Source organism: Podarcis tiliguerta (assembly GCF_965153285.1).
Source record: "Podarcis tiliguerta genome assembly, chromosome: 14".
Lineage (NCBI taxonomy): Eukaryota > Metazoa > Chordata > Lepidosauria > Squamata > Lacertidae > Podarcis > Podarcis tiliguerta.
This window is the reverse complement of record NC_139547.1, coordinates 40,008,469-40,027,212: the sequence shown is the minus strand read 5'-3', so window position 1 is coordinate 40,027,212 and position 18,744 is coordinate 40,008,469. Positions and strand designations below refer to the sequence as shown.

Below are 18,744 nucleotides of genomic sequence, written 5' to 3'. Positions count from 1 at the left end.
CACAGGGAATAATCTGTCCAAAGTTTAAAAACACTTCAAAATCATGTTTGCAAAACACAGGGCATAATCTGACCAAAGTTTAAAAACACTTAGTCTTCTTTCAAGGGGATAGCAGTATTTTGTCCTTATTTCTGAGCCTGGAGGAAGATTCTAGTCAGTCTAAAGTAGTGGTTCTCGGGGGGGGGGGGGGGAATTCTGAGCCACACTTTCAGAATAAAAATCTGCTTGTACCACACCAATTTTTTTATTGATAAGGAATACATTGGAAAACAAAAAGAAACAAATCCTAGCAGTGCTTGATTTATAACATACAACACAATTACTTTATAATATGACCATGGGACGTTCATAAGATATTAAACAACACAGCTACATAAGAACTTGAATCATTCCCAAAATATAATTATAAATGAGCCTCTTACATATGTACCTTAAGTATGTTTTTTTAGAAAAGGTAAAGGACCCCTAGATGGTCACCTTTTACCTTAAGTATGCATACAAACTCAGAGGTGTGAACTTGCTTTTGCTGGGTAATCTTGATATTAGGTCTAATTTGAGACAAATTCATCTCCTCAACACAAGGAAGACTTTCTGTTTTCTGATCTTTAATATTTGGAAGACCCTGTTCACAATAATACGTTGTAAAGAACTGTAGAAGAATAGCCAATGCTCTTGAAGAGAGACATGGATAGATATCCCCACCACCACCACCAAAAAAATAAGTTTTCTACTATGCTACTCTGAAATGTTTAAATGTTTGATTGTCCTTGAATCTTCCCGCAGTACTTGCCATCCTTTCCTGCCAAACCCCTTGAGAACCACCGGTCTTAAAAGAAGAACTTCACACAGTGCAGTGTTGAACTATCAGATTTGCTTCTGTTAAGAGTCATCCATTTAGATGGTTTTTAAAAAGGGAGGGAGATTCAAAAAAAGGGTAATGCTGTCAGTGGTTTCTAGATGTGATGGCAATCTGCAACCTCCCAGTTCAGAGGCAACATGCCACCGAGTACAAGTTGTTGGAAAACAATGGTTGTGAGAGGGCTGTTTTGCTCATGTCCTTCTTGCAGTCTTCGTGAGAGGCATCTGTTGGTTACTGGGACTATACAGACCTTTGTTCTGATCCAGCAGGGCTCTTCTTAAAATGACAATTTCAAAATCTTTCAACCCTGGGGATTAAACTGTCTTAAAAAATCAGAGCTCAGTCCCGTCGATTTCAAGAGTCTCTGGACATTATGGGCAGATTTTGTTTAGAGGTCAGTTCATCTTTCAATCTTTTAAGAAGATTCCCACAGTGGAAACAGGTTTTTCGTTTCAGGTGGGTGATTTTATCAGCTGTCAAGATTACAAAAATAAAACGGCACTCTATTCATACCTGACGCAAGCATCAGCCTGGGCAGACAGTCACTGAAATTGGAGAGGCATTGGGAGGAAAATGCATTTGAGATCTAAATGCTACTGATTTGATTTCCATGAACATAGCGAATAATGCATTAAACAATCACAAGCAGAGTGGTAAAAAAGAGTGGTGGCTACCATGCCTTTTTTTATGACTAGGAAAGAAAAGAGCCAACAATTAATGTGGTCCTCTTGGAGTTTGGGGATCTGCACTAAAATGACTGGGGGAAGTGAGAAAAATAAACTATTTGATTGACGCAGGTACCCTCAGTTCCATGATCCAAGTCTCTTCTCGTCTCAGTGGGAGAACTGAAGGGGGGAAAAGCAAAGATTACAAAATGGACTTAGGAAGAAAATGACTGGCCAGGCCACGGGTCAGCAAACTTTTTCAGCAGGGGGCCGGTCCACTGTTCCTCAGACCTTATGGGGGGGCCGGACTATATTAAGAAAAAGAAAAAAAAACTAATTCCTATGCCCCACAAATAACCCAGAGATGCATTTTAAATAAAAGCACACATTGTGCTCATGTAAAAACACCAGGCAGGCCCTACAAATAACCCAGAGATGTATTTAAATAAAAGGACACATTCTACTCATGTAAAAACACGCTGATTCCCAGACCATCCGTGGGCTGGATTTAGAAGGCGATTGGACCGGATTGGGCCCCTGGGCCTTAGTTTGCCTACCCATGGGCTAGGCTATGATGTAGCTCAGATGGCAAAACTGTTATTCAGTGAAAGAAGGTGGAGCATCCTTGCACTAAACTAAAGGAAAATCAAACCCGACCAAAGCCACTCCCCTTGCTTTGCTCTGCAGACTCTTCACCCAAACAAGGAAGTAAAACTGAAACATAATGTTAGGGTACGTGGAGATTAAGGAAGCGAAACTGAGCATTAAGCTTAATTTGCAGGCGTGAGAGACACAACAAAAGTAACCTTACTACCCTTCACAGCAAGGAGCACTTTTTAAAAAGACCTTCTGAATGCTTCCTCTTCCCATCTGATCACTGCCCAGGGAAAAAAAGATGGTGGGTTTTGTTTGGTACTGCCCTGCGTCCCTAAAATTAGCCATAGATCCCAAGTATTTAAAAGCCTTAAAGGTACTCCACTCTGAACCAAATAACACACATACAAACAACTACAGTAGTGCCTCGCAAGATGAAATCAATTAGTTCTGCGAGTTTTTTCATTCTACGAGTTTTTTCGTCTTGCGAAGCACCACTGCGTATTGACGGTTTCCCGTAGGAATGCATTGGCGGTTTTTAAAAAAAAGGCGCAAGACGTTTCGTCTTGCAAAGCAAGCCCATAGGGAAATCCGTCTTGCGAAGCAACTCAGAAAATGAAAAACTCTTTCGTCTTGTGAGTTTTTCGTCTTCCGAGGCATTCGTCTTGCAGGGCAGCACTGTACATGAGACCACATGTTATTCAAACATTACTCTTGAACCAGTGCATTCACCAGAAGCCAGTCCAAGCATGCTTTCCAGAATTCTGTAAGCTGAGCTTTGGCAGACATGCGTGGGGAGGGTAACTGTAAGTGGGAGGCAGCCACATAATGCTTTTCTGCACACTTTAATAATGTGGATATACTGCACAGATGTGAACAAGAGGATGAGCTTTCAGACAACCTTAAGAGCTTTGGGGATGAAGTGCTTTCTCACATGTACAGGATTCATTGAATCATAGAAACTTAGAGTTGGAAGGGACCCCAAGGGTCATCCAGTCCAACCCGCTGCAGTGCAGAAATATCAGCTAAAGCATCCATGGCAGATTCAGTCTCTACTTCTTCCTTTGCTTTTACCCTGCCTGAATGGCCAGATGTTAATGGCAAGAAAGGGCTGCTAACTCATTAGTCATCCATATGTTGAATATAAGTGGGTGGCGGGAGAGTGGTGGTGGTTATTGCTAGGCATAATCTCTCTGGCCAAACTATGAAACCGTGATGTTACAGCACACCTGGAAACATCTAGACTAGAGTATCGCATTTTGAAAAAATTCAAAATTGTCATTCGCCAACAGAATTAAAGTTTTCATACCTTGGCTTTTTGCTTTCTTGACGGAACCTATCTTGACCTGCGGTGGTCTCTTCTGGCGTCACCTTCCGAAGTTTCTGAACAAGAAGTTCCATGGTAGGGTCAGTGTTGTTTTCCTCCTTGCTGTTTCTGCTCTAAGATTAAAAGCACATGTAGGTAACATTTAGGTAATAGGGAGATAACATAGATTTCTGTTGGAAATGTTAGATTATCCCTAATTCAGATGTCAGGGCAGTTCCTATGGAGGAGATCTTCTGGCCCAGGGTTAAGAAGACTTCAGGCTCGCTGGAACTATTTGTATTTTACACAGCCCCAAAGATCTAACAGCTAGAGCCAGGTGTGTGTAAATATGTGCACACAGTTCAGCAAAAGTATGTCTCTTTCACATGAAGTACGTATGTTGTAGCAGAGGTAAAATCTTTAAAAACAGGCACCTTGGATGAATTTTCACAATAAACGGGATGCACTGTTCTAGTTATATAAATAGGTTGACAAACATATATTTAGCCCTGGAGAGAGAAGATTGAATGGGAACAGTAATCACCATCTATTTAAACTCTATAAAATTGCAGGAGGCAGCTGTTTACATCAGTGTCTGCCATAGATCAACATAATTAGATCTACTGCTTATGCTGTCCAGCTCTTATGTCATAGACCAGGGGCTGCCAACATCATGCCGTCCAGTTGTTGTTGGACTACAACTCCCATCAGCCCCAGCCAGCATAACCAATTGTCAAGGATGATGGGAGTTGTAGTCTATTGATAACATGAGGGTCACGGGTTTCCCATCCCCTGTGCTGGAGCCAGTAATCACTGGAAAGCACTTCAGGCTGATACAAAAGTATTATTCATAATGATGTGGGGCTGCTGAGATACAATGTAATATGACAAGAGCCATACCCCAGATGTCCACTTTGACAAGTAACGTATGGTGGAAATGAATTTGTCTTGTGTCTTCTGCTTCTGCCCATCCTGAGCAAGACCTATCAAATACCCCTGAGGCAGCATCACTCTAGTTCACTGAGGGACATTTATATGGTGGATCTGATCTGCCTAGTGCCAATGACTGGTGTGGCTACCCACCACTACCAGGTAAACACCTCAGAACAGGTGAGGATGCATCAGAAAGCCCTTTCCCCAAAACCTACTTGAATATGAAGATAGAGAATGAGCCGCAGCACTAGTAAGAGACAAATGGCAGATTGGCTCAGCACCTCTTGAGCTGCCCAATAAATCATAACCGATCTGCCCAATTTTAAAAGATGGGTTTGGCCTAATTAGGCAGCTTCCAATTTTGCTAAAAAGTAATGGGAAACCTCATTCCAGAAGCCAAGTAGAAGTCATTAAAGCACAACTTCAAATGCCTTACCATCTGTTCACATAGGCCAGTTAATGATCTGGCACTCAGGCTGCTAGAGGCAGATGAAATGGTGAATTCTTCTTCTGACTGCTCACTTTCCTGTCTTTCTAAAATAGTTGTGGTTTTGACAAGGGGTCCCAGACGTTGCTTTTCAGGAGCTTGACACACACAGTAACTCAGTAGTTCTGAACACCTGCAAGCACCTGGTGTCACTGATGGGAGAGGCATCATTTGCTTATCCCGGGACTCTCCTAAAGTAACATCCTGCATCTGTGTGGTATTGGCAGGGTCCTCAATGGCATAGCTGTACCCTTCTTCCTCTGAAGAGAAGAGCTGGTCTAAAAGATGGTGTGTACTTTGGTTTCTGACATTTCCATCTCTAGTCATAGACCTATTCATACTTAAACTTGGTGGTACATCTTCATCCATTTCCTGGCACACTTGATACAGAAAATGCGATTCACGCTGGACCACGGGGATATGGTCATTGTTCTGATCCTCTTGAAGACCTGTCACAATCCCAGTTGATACTTTGTTGGTGGCAATTGACTGAGTTGCATCTTCAGGGCTTCTTAGGTTTTGCCAGCTACAACTTTTCAAAGAAGGGTGTTCCCAAGCAGCGGTGCCAGGAATGGACTCCTCTTGAAGTGTTTGAAAATGAACCTGGCGGCATTCAGGGTTCCTTGATACTAAATCACACCACTTTTGCTCATTTTGAGGCCAGTCGCTTTCAGAGTTTTCCACAAGCTTGCTTTTCTGATCACCTTGGCTGTGTATTTGATTGCCTTGGCCTTTAAGAAGCCATCCAGAAATCGGCGTGGGATCATATTGCTTCTGAGTCTTTTCTGTGGACATTAAACTCTGGATACTTATCACTTCAGCGGTCGATTTTGCAGAATATTTTGTGCTGAGTCTTTTTTCTTCTCGATTACTCCTGGAACTCTGGATCGGTCTTGTATTCAAAAACTTGCTTGCTGGAGAGCTCTTAACTTTGGGGACTGTTTTAGTTGGTCCGAGAGATGACTCTTGCCTTTTGATTTTAAGTGGTTTATTGGAAGGTCCAGCAGAATTCTCTGCAATTTGCTGAGTGGGTGAAAAGTTATTTGAATGCTTATCTTGATGTTCAGACATTGCTGAGGAGGTTCTGCTTCTAAGTATACCTTTCCTAAATGCTTCGTTTTGTCCAGTTTGCAAATATAGAGCTACGGATCTCCTATCATCTGAGCTTTTATCACTTGGTTTAGGGGGAATTTTCAAAAAAGGCCTGTTAGATTTCTTGGAGTTGTTGGAAGTGCTTGAAGTTTCAGATGATCTCTTCGCTTCTTTCCATTTTTTCCCTTCACGGTTTCGTTTAACCCTGAAAGACACCAGAAAATGAAAACATTGTAAAATCCCATTCACATTTTTTGAGAATGACTTCTTGAGAAGCCAGGAAATAAATTAGAAGATCAAAGGTGCATCCCAACAAAAAGAAGCAATCCTATATTAACATTACACTGAGGCCAGAAATAAGCCACTGCTATTCTGGTGTAATGGCCACATATCCAATGATATTCAGCCCAGGAGGGGGAGAAACTCACAACCAGAACATATGATAAAGATGTTTAAATGTATCAGATACATCCTTGGTGTCTCTAGAAACACCACCATAGCCCAATCAATCATTCCCCCTTCCCCAATACACAAAGGCAACCAATGAACTTGTGTCAAGGGCACCCCACATCCTTGCATCATTCCTCCTCTCTCTCTCACACAAGATAATGCTACAGTGCCCCACTCATTCCAGCAGTGCTAGAAGGTCAACTTTAGGTGTGAAGGGGGATGCTTGTGTTGCACAAAGTTGACACAAGATCTTCATCAGAGTCAAAGGAAAATCTAGCATTCTAACCCTGCAGGTGGGTTAGGGACGCGGGTGGCGCTGTGGTCTAAACCACAGAGCCTAGGGCTTGCCAATTAGTAGGTCGGTGGTTCAAATCCCCACGACAGTGTGAGCTCCCGTTGCTCGGTCCCAGCTCCTGCCAACCTAGTAGTTCGAAAGCACGTCAAAGTCAGGGGTACCTTTACCTTAACCCCGCAGAAATGAGCAAATATCAACACTAATAAACTGTAGGATCCCTTCATCATGTCACTTCAATGAAAAAGCCTAACAATCCCAGAGATGGCTCGTCCACTGCTAAAAGGAGGAGATGCCAGGGCAATTAGGCGCCCAGAGAAAACTGATCCATCAGCTGCAAGGGAAAGGAGGAGGTGGGAATACTTTTCTGAAAGACAAAAAGCAAACAGAAAGAAAGAAGATGGAATCTCAGGAGGATAGGAAGTATGATCGGGCATGTGAAATGGTTAGTCTAGGGATGGAGGAGACATTTGATTCAGTGTACATTTAAAGCACGATATGCAAACCAAAACACAGCCATCCTTTAAAATCTGCACTCAACCCTATTATGGGGTGCAATTCTCCAGCTAAACACTGTTTACCAAAATGTGGATAAAAATAGAGGTATTAGTGATAAAAACATGCACTATATTAGGGGAAATTGCTTGCAAAACTGCACATTAGTCATGTGAAATATGTTTTTTAGGATAAATTTGCACTAGAATGCTGGTGAGTTTTCACGAGGATTGCTGCAAGATGTGAATAACAAAATTTAAGTTTGGAAAAATGAGGAACTGGTAGAAATGGACAAATCCTCCCATCTCTGGGTATGGAATTTGGGGCAAAGGTTTCTTTCAAGATGCCAACTGGAATGCCACCATGCTGCCGTACCTTCTTGCTTCATTTTTGTGAGAATGTGTGGAGGAAAGACCTGCCTCGCTGCCACTGTCCAAACTTTGAATGTTTTTTGCTTCTTTTCTCTTTGAGGTTGAAAAGCTTTCTTGAATTGTTCCCATTTCTCTCGGAGAGGCTTCAGAAGTCTGGAGAGAGAGAGAGAGACTCAACATAAATTATTGAGAAATATGTTTTTTATCCGTTGAGTTTGACAGAGAGATGTCTTCACAAAAGCTGTCTACTCTCAACTCTAGAAGTAAAACAGTAGCAGAATTATTGCTGGGAGATGTTTGCTAGATAGCTAAAAAGTCAGCTGACTTCTTTCCGTACGTAAAGAGCATAAAGGAACAGTGACAGATTTTAGGGGAAATGCTTAACAATTTTGTAAATGAGTGAAAGAGTGTGACTTGATACACACAGCAGCCACGATTAGCTTGGAAGCCGATGAAATGAGTCTCCGTACTTCTGGTGCCATACATGGAGTAGTAGTTATATGTAGTCTGGAGGGAGTAGTCTGCAAATTTTCCTGCCTGATGAAAAACAAAGGTACAGTTAATTAATGCCAAGGAAAATGCCGATATTTACAACAAGCAGGCCCAGCTCCAAGTTTTGGGGGTCCTGGGCTGCTGGGGGTGCATGCCTAGCTAAGATGATGGTGGCACATCTGAACAGAACTGGGGATCTCATACACAAACTCACTGCTGGAGCTGCTGGCTGCTCACTTGCTTACAAGTGGTGGCTCTGGAGAGGTGCTGAATGGAGCTGTGAGCCTTCACATGTGCAAACTCCCTGACAGGGACATAGGAATCTGCCTTACGCTGAATCAGACCATTGGTCCATCTATCTGAGTACTGTCTACACTAACTGGCAGCAGCTCCCCAGGGTTTCTGGCATGGATCTCTCCCAGCCATACCTGGAGATGCTGGAAGTGAACCCAGGATACCTTCTGCATGCAAATCAGATGCTCTTATCACTGAGCTACACGCCTTCCCTGACGCCACTGGCTTATATATGATGGTCTTTCCCCTGATGTGTGTATGTTGGGGGCAGCGTAATAAAGGTGGCAAAGCTGTAGAATCTGTGTATGCAGCTCATAACTCTGCTCAGTGCTGTCCGCAGCTGGCACTATGGGTGGGCAAGTGGCCGGCTAGCCACAGTACTGGGCCAGGCAGGTCTGCATTCTCTGCCTATTTCCCCCCAAATGCCTGCGGCCCCCAATATAGCACTGCTACATTCAGAGGAATCGGTTGGGAATGAGAGTGACTATTTCTACAACACCTAAGCCTGTGCTTCTCTCTTCAGTACTGAATCCTAAATCTAGGCCCCCGTTAAATTAAAAATCCTGACATTAGTGTTGGGGATTCCCAGTATTTACCCAAGCATGCCAGGTGCTGGCGCTGGGCCTGACTGCAAGACCAACAGCTTTCAACAGGAAAGGCTGGACACAATTATACACTGTCATCTCAAAATGACAAAACCATAGGATCCAGCTGCCATTTTGTACAAGCAGGGGCTGCATCCAGAGCATCCCAGTTTGGTTCAACCAGCAGCTGTGGTTGTGTGAACCCCAAATCCACTGTCAGTAGCTCAAAGACACAGCACATGTGTGGCAGCTGCAGTGGGGTGGTTGAGTGTGTTAATGCAATAGGTTTTCTTTCATACACTCAACTACTAAAATTTCAGGGAGAAAATAATTTGAGATTGTTCTTGGGTGTACATTTGCATTCTAGCATTCTAGCAATCAGCGGGGCAGCAAGAGCTTCTGCTGACCATTAGGCAACAATTAGACAGCAATAGGTTTTACCTTTTTGTACTTTTTGCTTTGCCCTCGTTTGTTCTATCAGGTATGTAATCCTACAAATAAAGATGCAGACGATGTTACTAACTTGTCTAATGCAAGTCAAAACGCTAGATGCTTTGGGAGCCTAGAAAACCACCCAGTTGCACTGTATCTCTTTCCATAATGAATCCCGATTTTGCAACGATGCAAAGGCCTGCAGCAAATGAGCTGAGTCCTGGGGAGCAAAATTAGTAGGCAGCAGAGGATGAGTTTTGCTACAGTCAATTTATTTTACTGTTAATTTGTATGTCATATTTGTTGTTATAGTCGTATTTGTTTTATCACTCTCTGTTTTTGTTTTTAAGCCTTCTCAGCAGCTGTCTCTTGGTAGCCACTGTTTTATTTTCACAAAATGCCCTGGACATAAGTCAGAGGAGGGAGAAGTAATGGCCTTGATCACAACAGACAGCCACACTCCCTCACCCACCCCTTTCTTCAAAGGAGCTCAAGATGGCATTCACAGTTTCCCCCCTCCCATTTCATCCTTGCAACAACCCTATGAAGGTGGTTAAGCAGAGAGGGAGCAATTTGCTCAAGATCACCCAGTAAGCTTCAGGAATGAGTGGAGATTTGATTTGAGATCTCCCCTGTCTTAGCCCACCACTCAGCTGCTCCACCATACAGGCAGGGAACTGCCTTGTTCTGTGGGAAGAAGGAAGCGGAGGAGGCACGCAATCCTGAGATGTGTAATGTCAAACTGCAGTTTGGCGTTATTATTTATTAAATTTAAATCCCAAAGGAGCCCACGGCAGCAAACAACAAGTGACAAAACAATGAAAGCATTTTAAAAACAATTCCAATATAGATGATGGCTGGAAAAGTTCTTTGCTTAAAAGGTTTGTGGGAAGAGGAAGGTCTTCGGTAGGGGACAACAAAGACAGCTTCTGTCTAATATTGAACCGGGGGAATTCAAAAGGGCAAGTACCATGGCACTGAAGGTTGGATTCCTATAATGTGCGGAACAGAACTTGTGAAAAAATTGTATCTGCAGAGCACAGTGACCAACTGGGTATATAAGATGATCTTTCAGGTATCTTGGTCATAGGCTGTATAGGGGTTTATACACCAAAACCAGTGCTTTGAACTTATTATGTGTGAACACCCACTGGCTGGATACACATTGCTATTTCCCATATGATGGCTCTACCACCATACATGGCAGATGATTCCCCAAACATGAAATGATATGTATTAAAAAGGTGGTATGCATAAAGAAATAGAGAAGAGTGATTCTAAATATTACTTGTGCCATCTTTTTAATAAGCTTTTCCAAATCCTTTTGCTTTTCTGGGCTTTTCTGCAATTTTCTGTTGCATTCTTCAGTGTTCCCCATAAAGGCACGTAAGGATGCTTCCAATTTAATCTCAGCAAAATTATGTTCCAGCTCCCGGTTTTCCTTCTGCTTCATCAAAAATGCTGGATGCTGCAAGACCAGTAAAAATGAAGATTCTTAGAAAACTATTTAGATTGGGGAATCTTGAGAAACTCTACAAGAAAGCTAATAGGCTCAAATCTACAGTACACAAAACTAGTTTTTGTGTGTGTGCATTCAACATTAAAAACCCACTTTTCTATATGCAAATGTTAAAATACTCAATCATAAAAAAGAAAAAAATCCAATGCATCTCACTGGTATTGCAAATACCACTCAAAATCTATAAATTTGGGCTGCAATCCTAAACACACGTTTGGATATACGGTAAATCCCATTTAACTCAGTGGGACTACATCCATATAGGATAGAGTGGCGGGGGCAACCCATCCAAATGGACATGGCTAGGATGGCAAGGCACGAGGGTCAAGTTTGCTACCATGATAATCACCATCAAGGCCAGATGCAACATAACAACCCAGCAAAGACCAAATGGGAAGAGGCTAACAATCAGCCACCACATGATAAGTTACAACAGGAGTAGGCAGAAGGTAGATCTACTAGTGAACAGTTTCTGGTGGGCTAATTAGTGCTAGAATAGTACCCTCCAGATGTTGGACTTAAACTCCCTTCATGCTTGGATTGCCACCCCCAAGCCTGGTTGCAAGTGAGAAGATAGGAAGGTGGGGAGCTGGCTGAGGTTAGTGGGCCAGTGCCCCCCTTTCCCTAATGTACCAGCCTTCATTGTGTGCAACAGATGTGATTTTGAAACCCACACATTCATTAACAAATATTTACCAAATGCAAACTTTCAGTCTCATCATGGATGACTCCAGATGAATCGAAGGAATCTTCTTTTCTTTGTACATCAACATAATACTTTCTAAATGAGGAAAAACACATTTTTTTCCTTATTTTTTTTTTAAAAAAAGCATAATTGCCATCTGGCTATGCTGCTCCCTTTGCCATCATAACATTCAAAATCACAAAGCTATCGTGAAGAGTTCGGGAGTGTCAAGATGCTTCTACATTCCTGTCTACTTTTGCAGTACAAATTTAGCATTTAAAGATCACGTATTGGCCTGAGATGATGGTTGAAGCATTGCCAAGCAGGATGGAAAGGGCAGATCTCCAAGGCAGCAATCCTACACATACTTACCTAGGCATAAGTTCCATTTACATATGACAGTGCTGTGAAGTACCTGTCTAGGTAGTAGGGAATGAGGATGGGGCCATTGCCCTGAACATATTTTATAAGATCAGACAGCAGTATACTGCAAGCCAAATGTCTGTTCAATATTGTGCTGTGTGGCTTTATAACTAGGGTTGCTAGATCTTAATTTAAAAAACATTAATAATAATTTAAAATTAACATTGATCAGTCCCTGATGGTCACTGCTAAGTGGATGTATTTAGTGTGCTTGTGGGTTTTCACTCTCATTATGGGAGTGAAACTGAACCTTGCCAGAGAGTGTGGCACAGTGGTTAGAGCGCTGAGAGACCAGGGTTGAAATCCCCATTTGGCTATGAAGCTCACCGTGTGACTATGGACCAGTTGCTGCCTGTCAGCCTAATCTACCTCACAGGGTCACTGTGAGGAAAAATGAAAGAAATAAGGATGTATGCTACCTCTTGAGCTCTTTGTAGAAAGGGTGGCATGTAATAATAATAATAATAAATAAACATATTAATCTGTACTGTTACGGTCATGTCAAAGTCCTTTTGTATTTATTAATTAAATTTATATACCGCTTGACTCTAAAGAAAAACCCACAAGGCAGATTACAGAAAACTGTATAATTATGTATGTTGCTGGTGTCATAGGTATATATTATTAATATAATAACAATAATGCATCTATATTCTGCCTTTTTTCCCCTGACAGGGACTCAAGGAGGCTTAGCGATAAAATAACAGCAGTGAAAAACATTGGGGGGTTGTGGACCCATTAACAAGCAATTACAGATTAATAGAATTAAAGCATGCACTCTCTCTCTCTCTCTCTCTCTCTCACACACACACACACACACACACACACACAGATAATTACGAATTACATTTCTGCCCCCGTTTCCCAGCCACTGAAGCGCGCGCACACACATACACACTCCTTACAGCCTGTGGGCCACCGAGCGGGCCAGTCCCCGGGGGGACACCGAGCCCCCCAGCAGCGCCGCCATCGCTTCAGCCCTCGGCGCTGGGAAGGCGTTCTGTGGTCGCCATGACAACCTGAGGAGGACGCGCCTCCCGAGGAATTGGCGGTCGCTTTCCTCCAATGGGGGAAAGGGAAAGGCGAGCGAGGGCGGGAACCAAAGTACACAGAGGGGAACACAGAGATACGAAAGTACAGAGCTCCGACGCCGCGCGCGCAGGTAGGTAGGTAGGTATGTGCGTGCGTGGGTAGGAACAGGAGTGATTAAAGCGAAATGTATGTAATGGGCTGTCAGTTTCTCTCTCCGCTCGGCGGCAGGCAGAATAAAAGTTAGAAAGGAACCCGGAAAGCTGCAACTTTCTGTAACTCTACATCATTATCTATTGGGACAAAGCAATGTTGTATAATGGCTGGGAACGCGAAGGCGACTTTAGTCTGTCTTTCGCTGCTAGAGTGGGCGCGGTTGGGCAGGCCGATGGCTGCGACGTCATCAGTCCGCGCCAGGCACCCGTGGGCGGGAGGATGGCGGCGGGGCTGCAGCTGCTGCGAGCTGAGTGCTGGCGGTCCCTTTGCAGGGAAGGTAGGGCGGGAGGGCGCCCTTGACGTAGCCGCCCCTCTCCCGGGATGTTCTTCATTCCTCCCCGGTGCTCCTTGCCGCCCTCTAAACGTCCTTCCCCCCCCCCCATCCGCCCTGCCCTTTTCAGTCCCCTTGACACACCCTCGTTCGTCGCAATGGGTGGCGGTGAGGGGAAGGCGCTCTGTGTACGCTCAGAGGCACGCTCGGCCATAGCTGCATGATTTAGAGCTTACTCCTTCAGGATGCAGTCAGGTCTCTGCAGCAGCTAAAAGAATAGTATGCTGCAACAATAATATTTAACGCGTTGTAACTCTCGTATTTTAACTTAGTAAAATAGAATTGTTATTAATGATATACTCACTGCTTTTTTCTTGGGGGGGGGCACGAATACACCTAAACATTTTGTGAATCTTTGTACTTTGGTCCATTTACTATATTAATTTTTCCCGATTTGAACTATAAAATGGTGATTTTCTGGAATCAAAATGAGAGTACCCCTAAACATTTTTTTAAAAAGAAAAAAGCACTGGATATACTTAAATCTCATTATTAGTAATACTAAATATTATATTTTCAGATTATTATTATTATTATTATTTTACAAATAATAAGAATGCTAATAATTTATTAAGCAACAAGAAGGACCAAGTGGACAGTTCTCCCAGTGAAGGGATGTACAAAGACGAGTCTCCCGAAGATCCAAAGCTGTTGTTATTATGAAGGCTGTCATCCCGATAAAGAAGTCTTCCTTCATTAATTGAAGGAGTGTTAGTTAATGCTTTTTCTATAAATTCATAGAAGGAACTACATTCTTAAAATCAACTCCGTTTTTAAAAAATTATGTGCGAAACATTGCAACAGGCACCAGCCTTGAGGGTGTTTCTCTTTTGCTGCTCAGAGGGAAATGCTTCTTTTATTTTTTATTTTTAATAATATTTATTACTTTTTGAACAATTTAAACACTACAAAACAAAACAAAAACAAAAAAAGAACAATACAATACAAAAACACTACATAACACTAACACATTAAACTAACAAAACCAAACAAAAACAATTTAAAACACTCAAAACAGTTTCAATATCTTATCTTTCATTCACTTATTTCACCGGCCTCCTCACACCTCCCTTTTTGTATTCCACTTCTATCAATTATTTCAGCAATTCCTTTCCATCTTCCTCTGTTTTCTGTCCTATAATTATCTTAACACATTCTAACCTTATTTTACCTATAATATTCTATTAATCTATTTATATTTAAATCCTTATAACATTTCTACTAAAGCCATATAACTTCATTCCACCATTCTTTTAACATTCATTAATTTTGCAGTATTTCTGTAAATAATCTTTAAACTTTTTCCAGTCTTCTTCCGACGACTCTTCTCCCTGGTCTCGGATTCTGCCAGTCATTTCCGCCAGGGAAAATGCTTCTTTTAAGAACACCTTTTCCACCTGCAGTTTTTATAATTAGTAATAATAATTTAATTCCCTGGAAAACCCCTTCCAATTTAAAGTGATTTTATGTCCTTTTTAGTTGATTTAATTGAAAGACTAACATCACAGCTGTACTTATTACTAAGTAGTAAAAACTTCCTGGCTGCCCTCCTCCCTCCCCATTGTTAGTGAATAGTGACAGGATTCTTGTTCTGACTTTTTCCTGATAAATAAAATGTGTGTTTTTACAGGTGGAAGAAGAAGATGGCATTTGTCATCCTTGCACTCACCTTACAGATGCTGTAGTACTGGAACGACTTATGAAAACGTCAATAAGCCAGTGGTTGACCGTATAATCAGAGTGGATCATGCTGGGGAATATGGGGCGAACCGCATTTATGCAGGACAAATGGCAGTGCTAGGGAGAACGTCAGTAGGACCAGTTATAAGGGTGACTATTTCTAACCTATACCTGTATTTTTTTCTCCAATGCTTCTTGTGCTTTAATTAATAATTTATACAATTTATTACCCGCTGTTCTTCACCCTAAGGTCCCAGGGTGGGTTACAGTAATTAAAACAGAACATTAATATTAAAATACAATATGAAAAAATGTAAATGAAGGCCACCAGATATTATGAATACAACAATTTATGCTGTACCTGATTGCACACCACTTAGAATCTATAGTATTTAGTAACACACCTGCTCACTCTTGACTTTTGATATGATGCATATTTTTAAGACCCACTAAATTTTTGTAATTTTAAGTTGTTTCAAACTGTTTTTCCTATCTGTTTTGATCCTGATATGGAGGGTTCCTCAACCCATTGTTTGCCAATTCAGACATAACTGCAAACAGTGGTTTGGTTGTGAGGCAGGCATGTGAGGAAAGGAGGATGCTTATGGTCATGGGCTTTATTCTCAGTCCTCCAAACCATGGTTTAGAGTACAGTGGTACCTTGGTTGTCAGACTTAATCCATTCTAGGATTCCATTCGACTCCTGGAACCGTTCGAAAACCAAGGCGTGGCTTCCGATTGGCTGCAGGAGCTTCCTGCACTCAAGCGGAAGCTGTGTTGGATGCTTGGCTTCCAAAAAACGTTCACAAACTGGAACACTTGCTTCCAGATTTGCGGCATTCTGGAGCCAATTTGTTCAGGAGCCAAGCCGTTCGACAACCAAGGTACCAGTGTATTGGAGAAGTTGCATCAGAATGCAACAATAATGAAATAGTGTTGAAAATGACAGCAGCGCTCTTAAATCTATAATGTATCCTGAAGGCTGATACTGGGGAAGATTTTCCTTCCATGTTACTGCAGATGTCTTGCTGAATGCCATTTTTTTTAATGCAGAAAATGTGGGATCAGGAAAAGGACCATTTGAAAAAGTTCAATGAGTTAATGATCTCGTACAGAGTCCGGCCAACCATTCTGTTGCCTTTCTGGAACATTGCGGGATATATGTTAGGTGAGGCTAAACCTTTTCCCTCTTTCACGTTTTCTTCTTCATTTTTAATTAAAATACGTATATGGGGCACGCGTTTTATTTCAATGACTCTGCAACAGGTGCTGGAACTGCCTTGCTTGGAAAAGAAGGTGCAATGGCTTGCACTGTGGCTGTAGAGGAGAGCATATCTCACCATTATAACAACCAGATCAGGACACTTGTGGAAGAGGATCCAGAAAAATACAAAGAATTATTAGAGGTGTGTTTTAATCCATGGTTGGCTAGTTTTGTTGAATTGTTTCTTTAAATGTAAAGGTTCATCATTGTTTCACCCGATGTGTATGTCTTTAAGGGGCCAGAGCAAGGGCCAGAGCAAATTAACAAGACCCAGCTTTACAGCTGTGAAACATAGCAGGTGCTGCTGAGTTGTATTGATTAAGCTGTGTCAGCAATTGGATGTAGTATATAAGGAGCAGCCCCTAGCTCTCCCATTACCCTGGAGGATGGGTTGGTGCTTGGGTCTGGTTTGTTGTTCATGTATTTAGTATTTAAGGAGTGTTTGTTTTTGTAATTAAAACCTTGTTTAAGTTATTTTTGAGTCCCTTTTTAATGCATGGTCTCCCCAGCAAGCTCTCTGCAGTGTTACTATAGCCAACAATAGTTAAAGCTCCAGGGGCTCAAGTGTAAAATAGGCATTTTTTAAACAAACATTTGGGCTAACTTTTGAAGGGTGACGGGAGGGTCACAAAATCCGGTGAGTTCCGGCTGAAAAAAAACCCCTGGTGCTGAGAGCTGTTAGGAGATTCCCATTTCCTTCACAAAGTTACAGTTCCTTGAGTGGTTTGATAGTCAATCCCTCTTTCCCAGGGAACTCTGGGAATTGTAGCTCTGTGAGGGGAAGAGCAGTCTCCTAACAACTCATGGCACAATCAGCAAACTACAGTTCCCAGATTCTTTGGGGGAAGCCATGACCTTTTAAAGTGGTATGGTGCTGTTTTAAATGTGTAGTTCAGATGGGGCCTTACTTATGTTCATTAGCTTTAGTGGATCTACTCTTGAGTTGGGCTTGCATGTAAGACAGTCAGCTATTCATCTGGTATGTTTTTGTTTTTAAACCAGGTAATAAAGAAATTCAGGGATGAGGAGATGGAGCATCACGACATTGGACTTGATCATGACGCAGAACTGGTAGGTGCCAATCGTTAACTCCCCAGGCTATCCATCATGGCTGGTTTTAGCACCTGGAATCCATGTTAGTGGATGGTTCCTCATCACCCCGGCATGGCTCACCACAGATGGCAGCCCTGAGTCCACACATGGATAAATAACTGGGGCTGTGAGCCACCCAATGTTTTAATTACCCCCAAGGTAGCATCGCTCCAGGTTACTCTCAGAAATTTTAACAGAAAGGCCACCATTTAAATTCCCCAGAATGCCATTGAATTATGCTTATGTTGAGGCCAATGTTAACTTTTAAATGGAGGACAGGTCTTGCCTCTCCCCAGTGAAGCCCCCAAGACTGCAGGGAGTTTCCCAGAGGGCACTTTGATTGGGTTTCGGTTTGCAAACCTGGATCTGAATCTATTAATGATTTCAGTGCAGTGATGTCAAATACGGAAACTAGGTCTGGCTAGTGGACCATTGGTTTAACTCTGTACAAGGCGGTTTCATAACTACCGTATTTTTCTGTCTATAGGACGCCCCCATGTATAAGGACCCCCCTTATTTTGGGGGGACTCAATTTTAAGAAACTGAGGGGAGATGGCCCAAAGTTGTGGAGCCTCTCCCTGCAGGCAGCTGCGGGTAGGAAGCATTCCCTAGATTGTTTCCTGTCCGCAGTGGCATCGGGGGAAGTTGTGCTCCTGCCAACGAGCTGGCTGGTGGCGTGCAGTTTCTCCTCCCCCCACGCAGCTGCGGGCAGGACCCCCCCCCCCCCCAGATCGAGCTCCATTGGGGGAAGCCATACTCCTGTCAACCAAATGGCTGGCGCGCCCTGCTTCTCCCCCCCCCCAGCCGCTATCCGTGTATTGGACAATCCCAGTTTTTTGACATAATTTTTGAGTCAAAAAACCTTGTCCAATACACAGAAAAATACGGTACTTAGTATATGGTCTCTTGGATGACAGTTCTATGGTGGCACAAGACTGAATTATTCAAACTAAGCTGCAAAGTGTATTAAATGTCCCCCCTCTTTCTCTCTTCTATAGGCTCCAGCGTATTCCATTTTGAAGAATGCTATACAAATGGGATGTAAAGCTGCCATTTTTTTATCGGAAAGAATATAGAGAAGTTTTGTGCAATAGTATAATAACAGTTTTGAATAAATGGATTATTATAGCATCATTCAAATAATATAAAAGTAAAACCA

At 42.5% G+C, this 18,744-nt stretch overlaps 2 protein-coding genes across 3 annotated transcripts; one reads left to right on the top strand and one right to left on the bottom strand.

The window, feature by feature from the left end:
- Positions 1-228: 228 nt before the first annotated feature.
- Positions 229-13,007, bottom strand: LOC310664387 (uncharacterized protein). Of its 2 annotated transcripts, none has more exons than XR_014504916.1 (9): positions 12,879-13,007; positions 11,562-11,646; positions 10,635-10,814; positions 9,356-9,405; positions 7,970-8,081; positions 7,549-7,697; positions 4,794-6,141; positions 3,428-3,553; positions 229-1,704 (listed from the first exon to the last, which is right to left on the bottom strand). XR_014504916.1 is itself a non-coding variant. In XM_083413530.1 (9 exons), the coding sequence occupies exons 1-9, from the start codon at positions 12,941-12,943 to the stop codon at positions 1,608-1,610; spliced, it is 2,217 nt and encodes a 738-aa protein (XP_083269656.1). In that variant the 5' UTR covers positions 12,944-13,002; the 3' UTR covers positions 229-1,607. The 2 variants fall into 2 exon arrangements, 1 of the variants encoding a protein (XP_083269656.1); XM_083413530.1 differs by having other exon boundaries at positions 3,428-3,558; positions 12,879-13,002.
- A 289-nt stretch (positions 13,008-13,296) lies between these two features.
- COQ7 (coenzyme Q7, hydroxylase) lies at positions 13,297-18,744 on the top strand. The gene is made up of 6 exons (XM_083413774.1): positions 13,297-13,495; positions 15,180-15,379; positions 16,283-16,397; positions 16,496-16,635; positions 17,496-17,564; positions 18,584-18,744. Exons 1-6 carry the CDS (start codon positions 13,312-13,314, stop codon positions 18,659-18,661), a joined length of 786 nt encoding a protein of 261 aa, XP_083269900.1. The 5' UTR covers positions 13,297-13,311; the 3' UTR covers positions 18,662-18,744.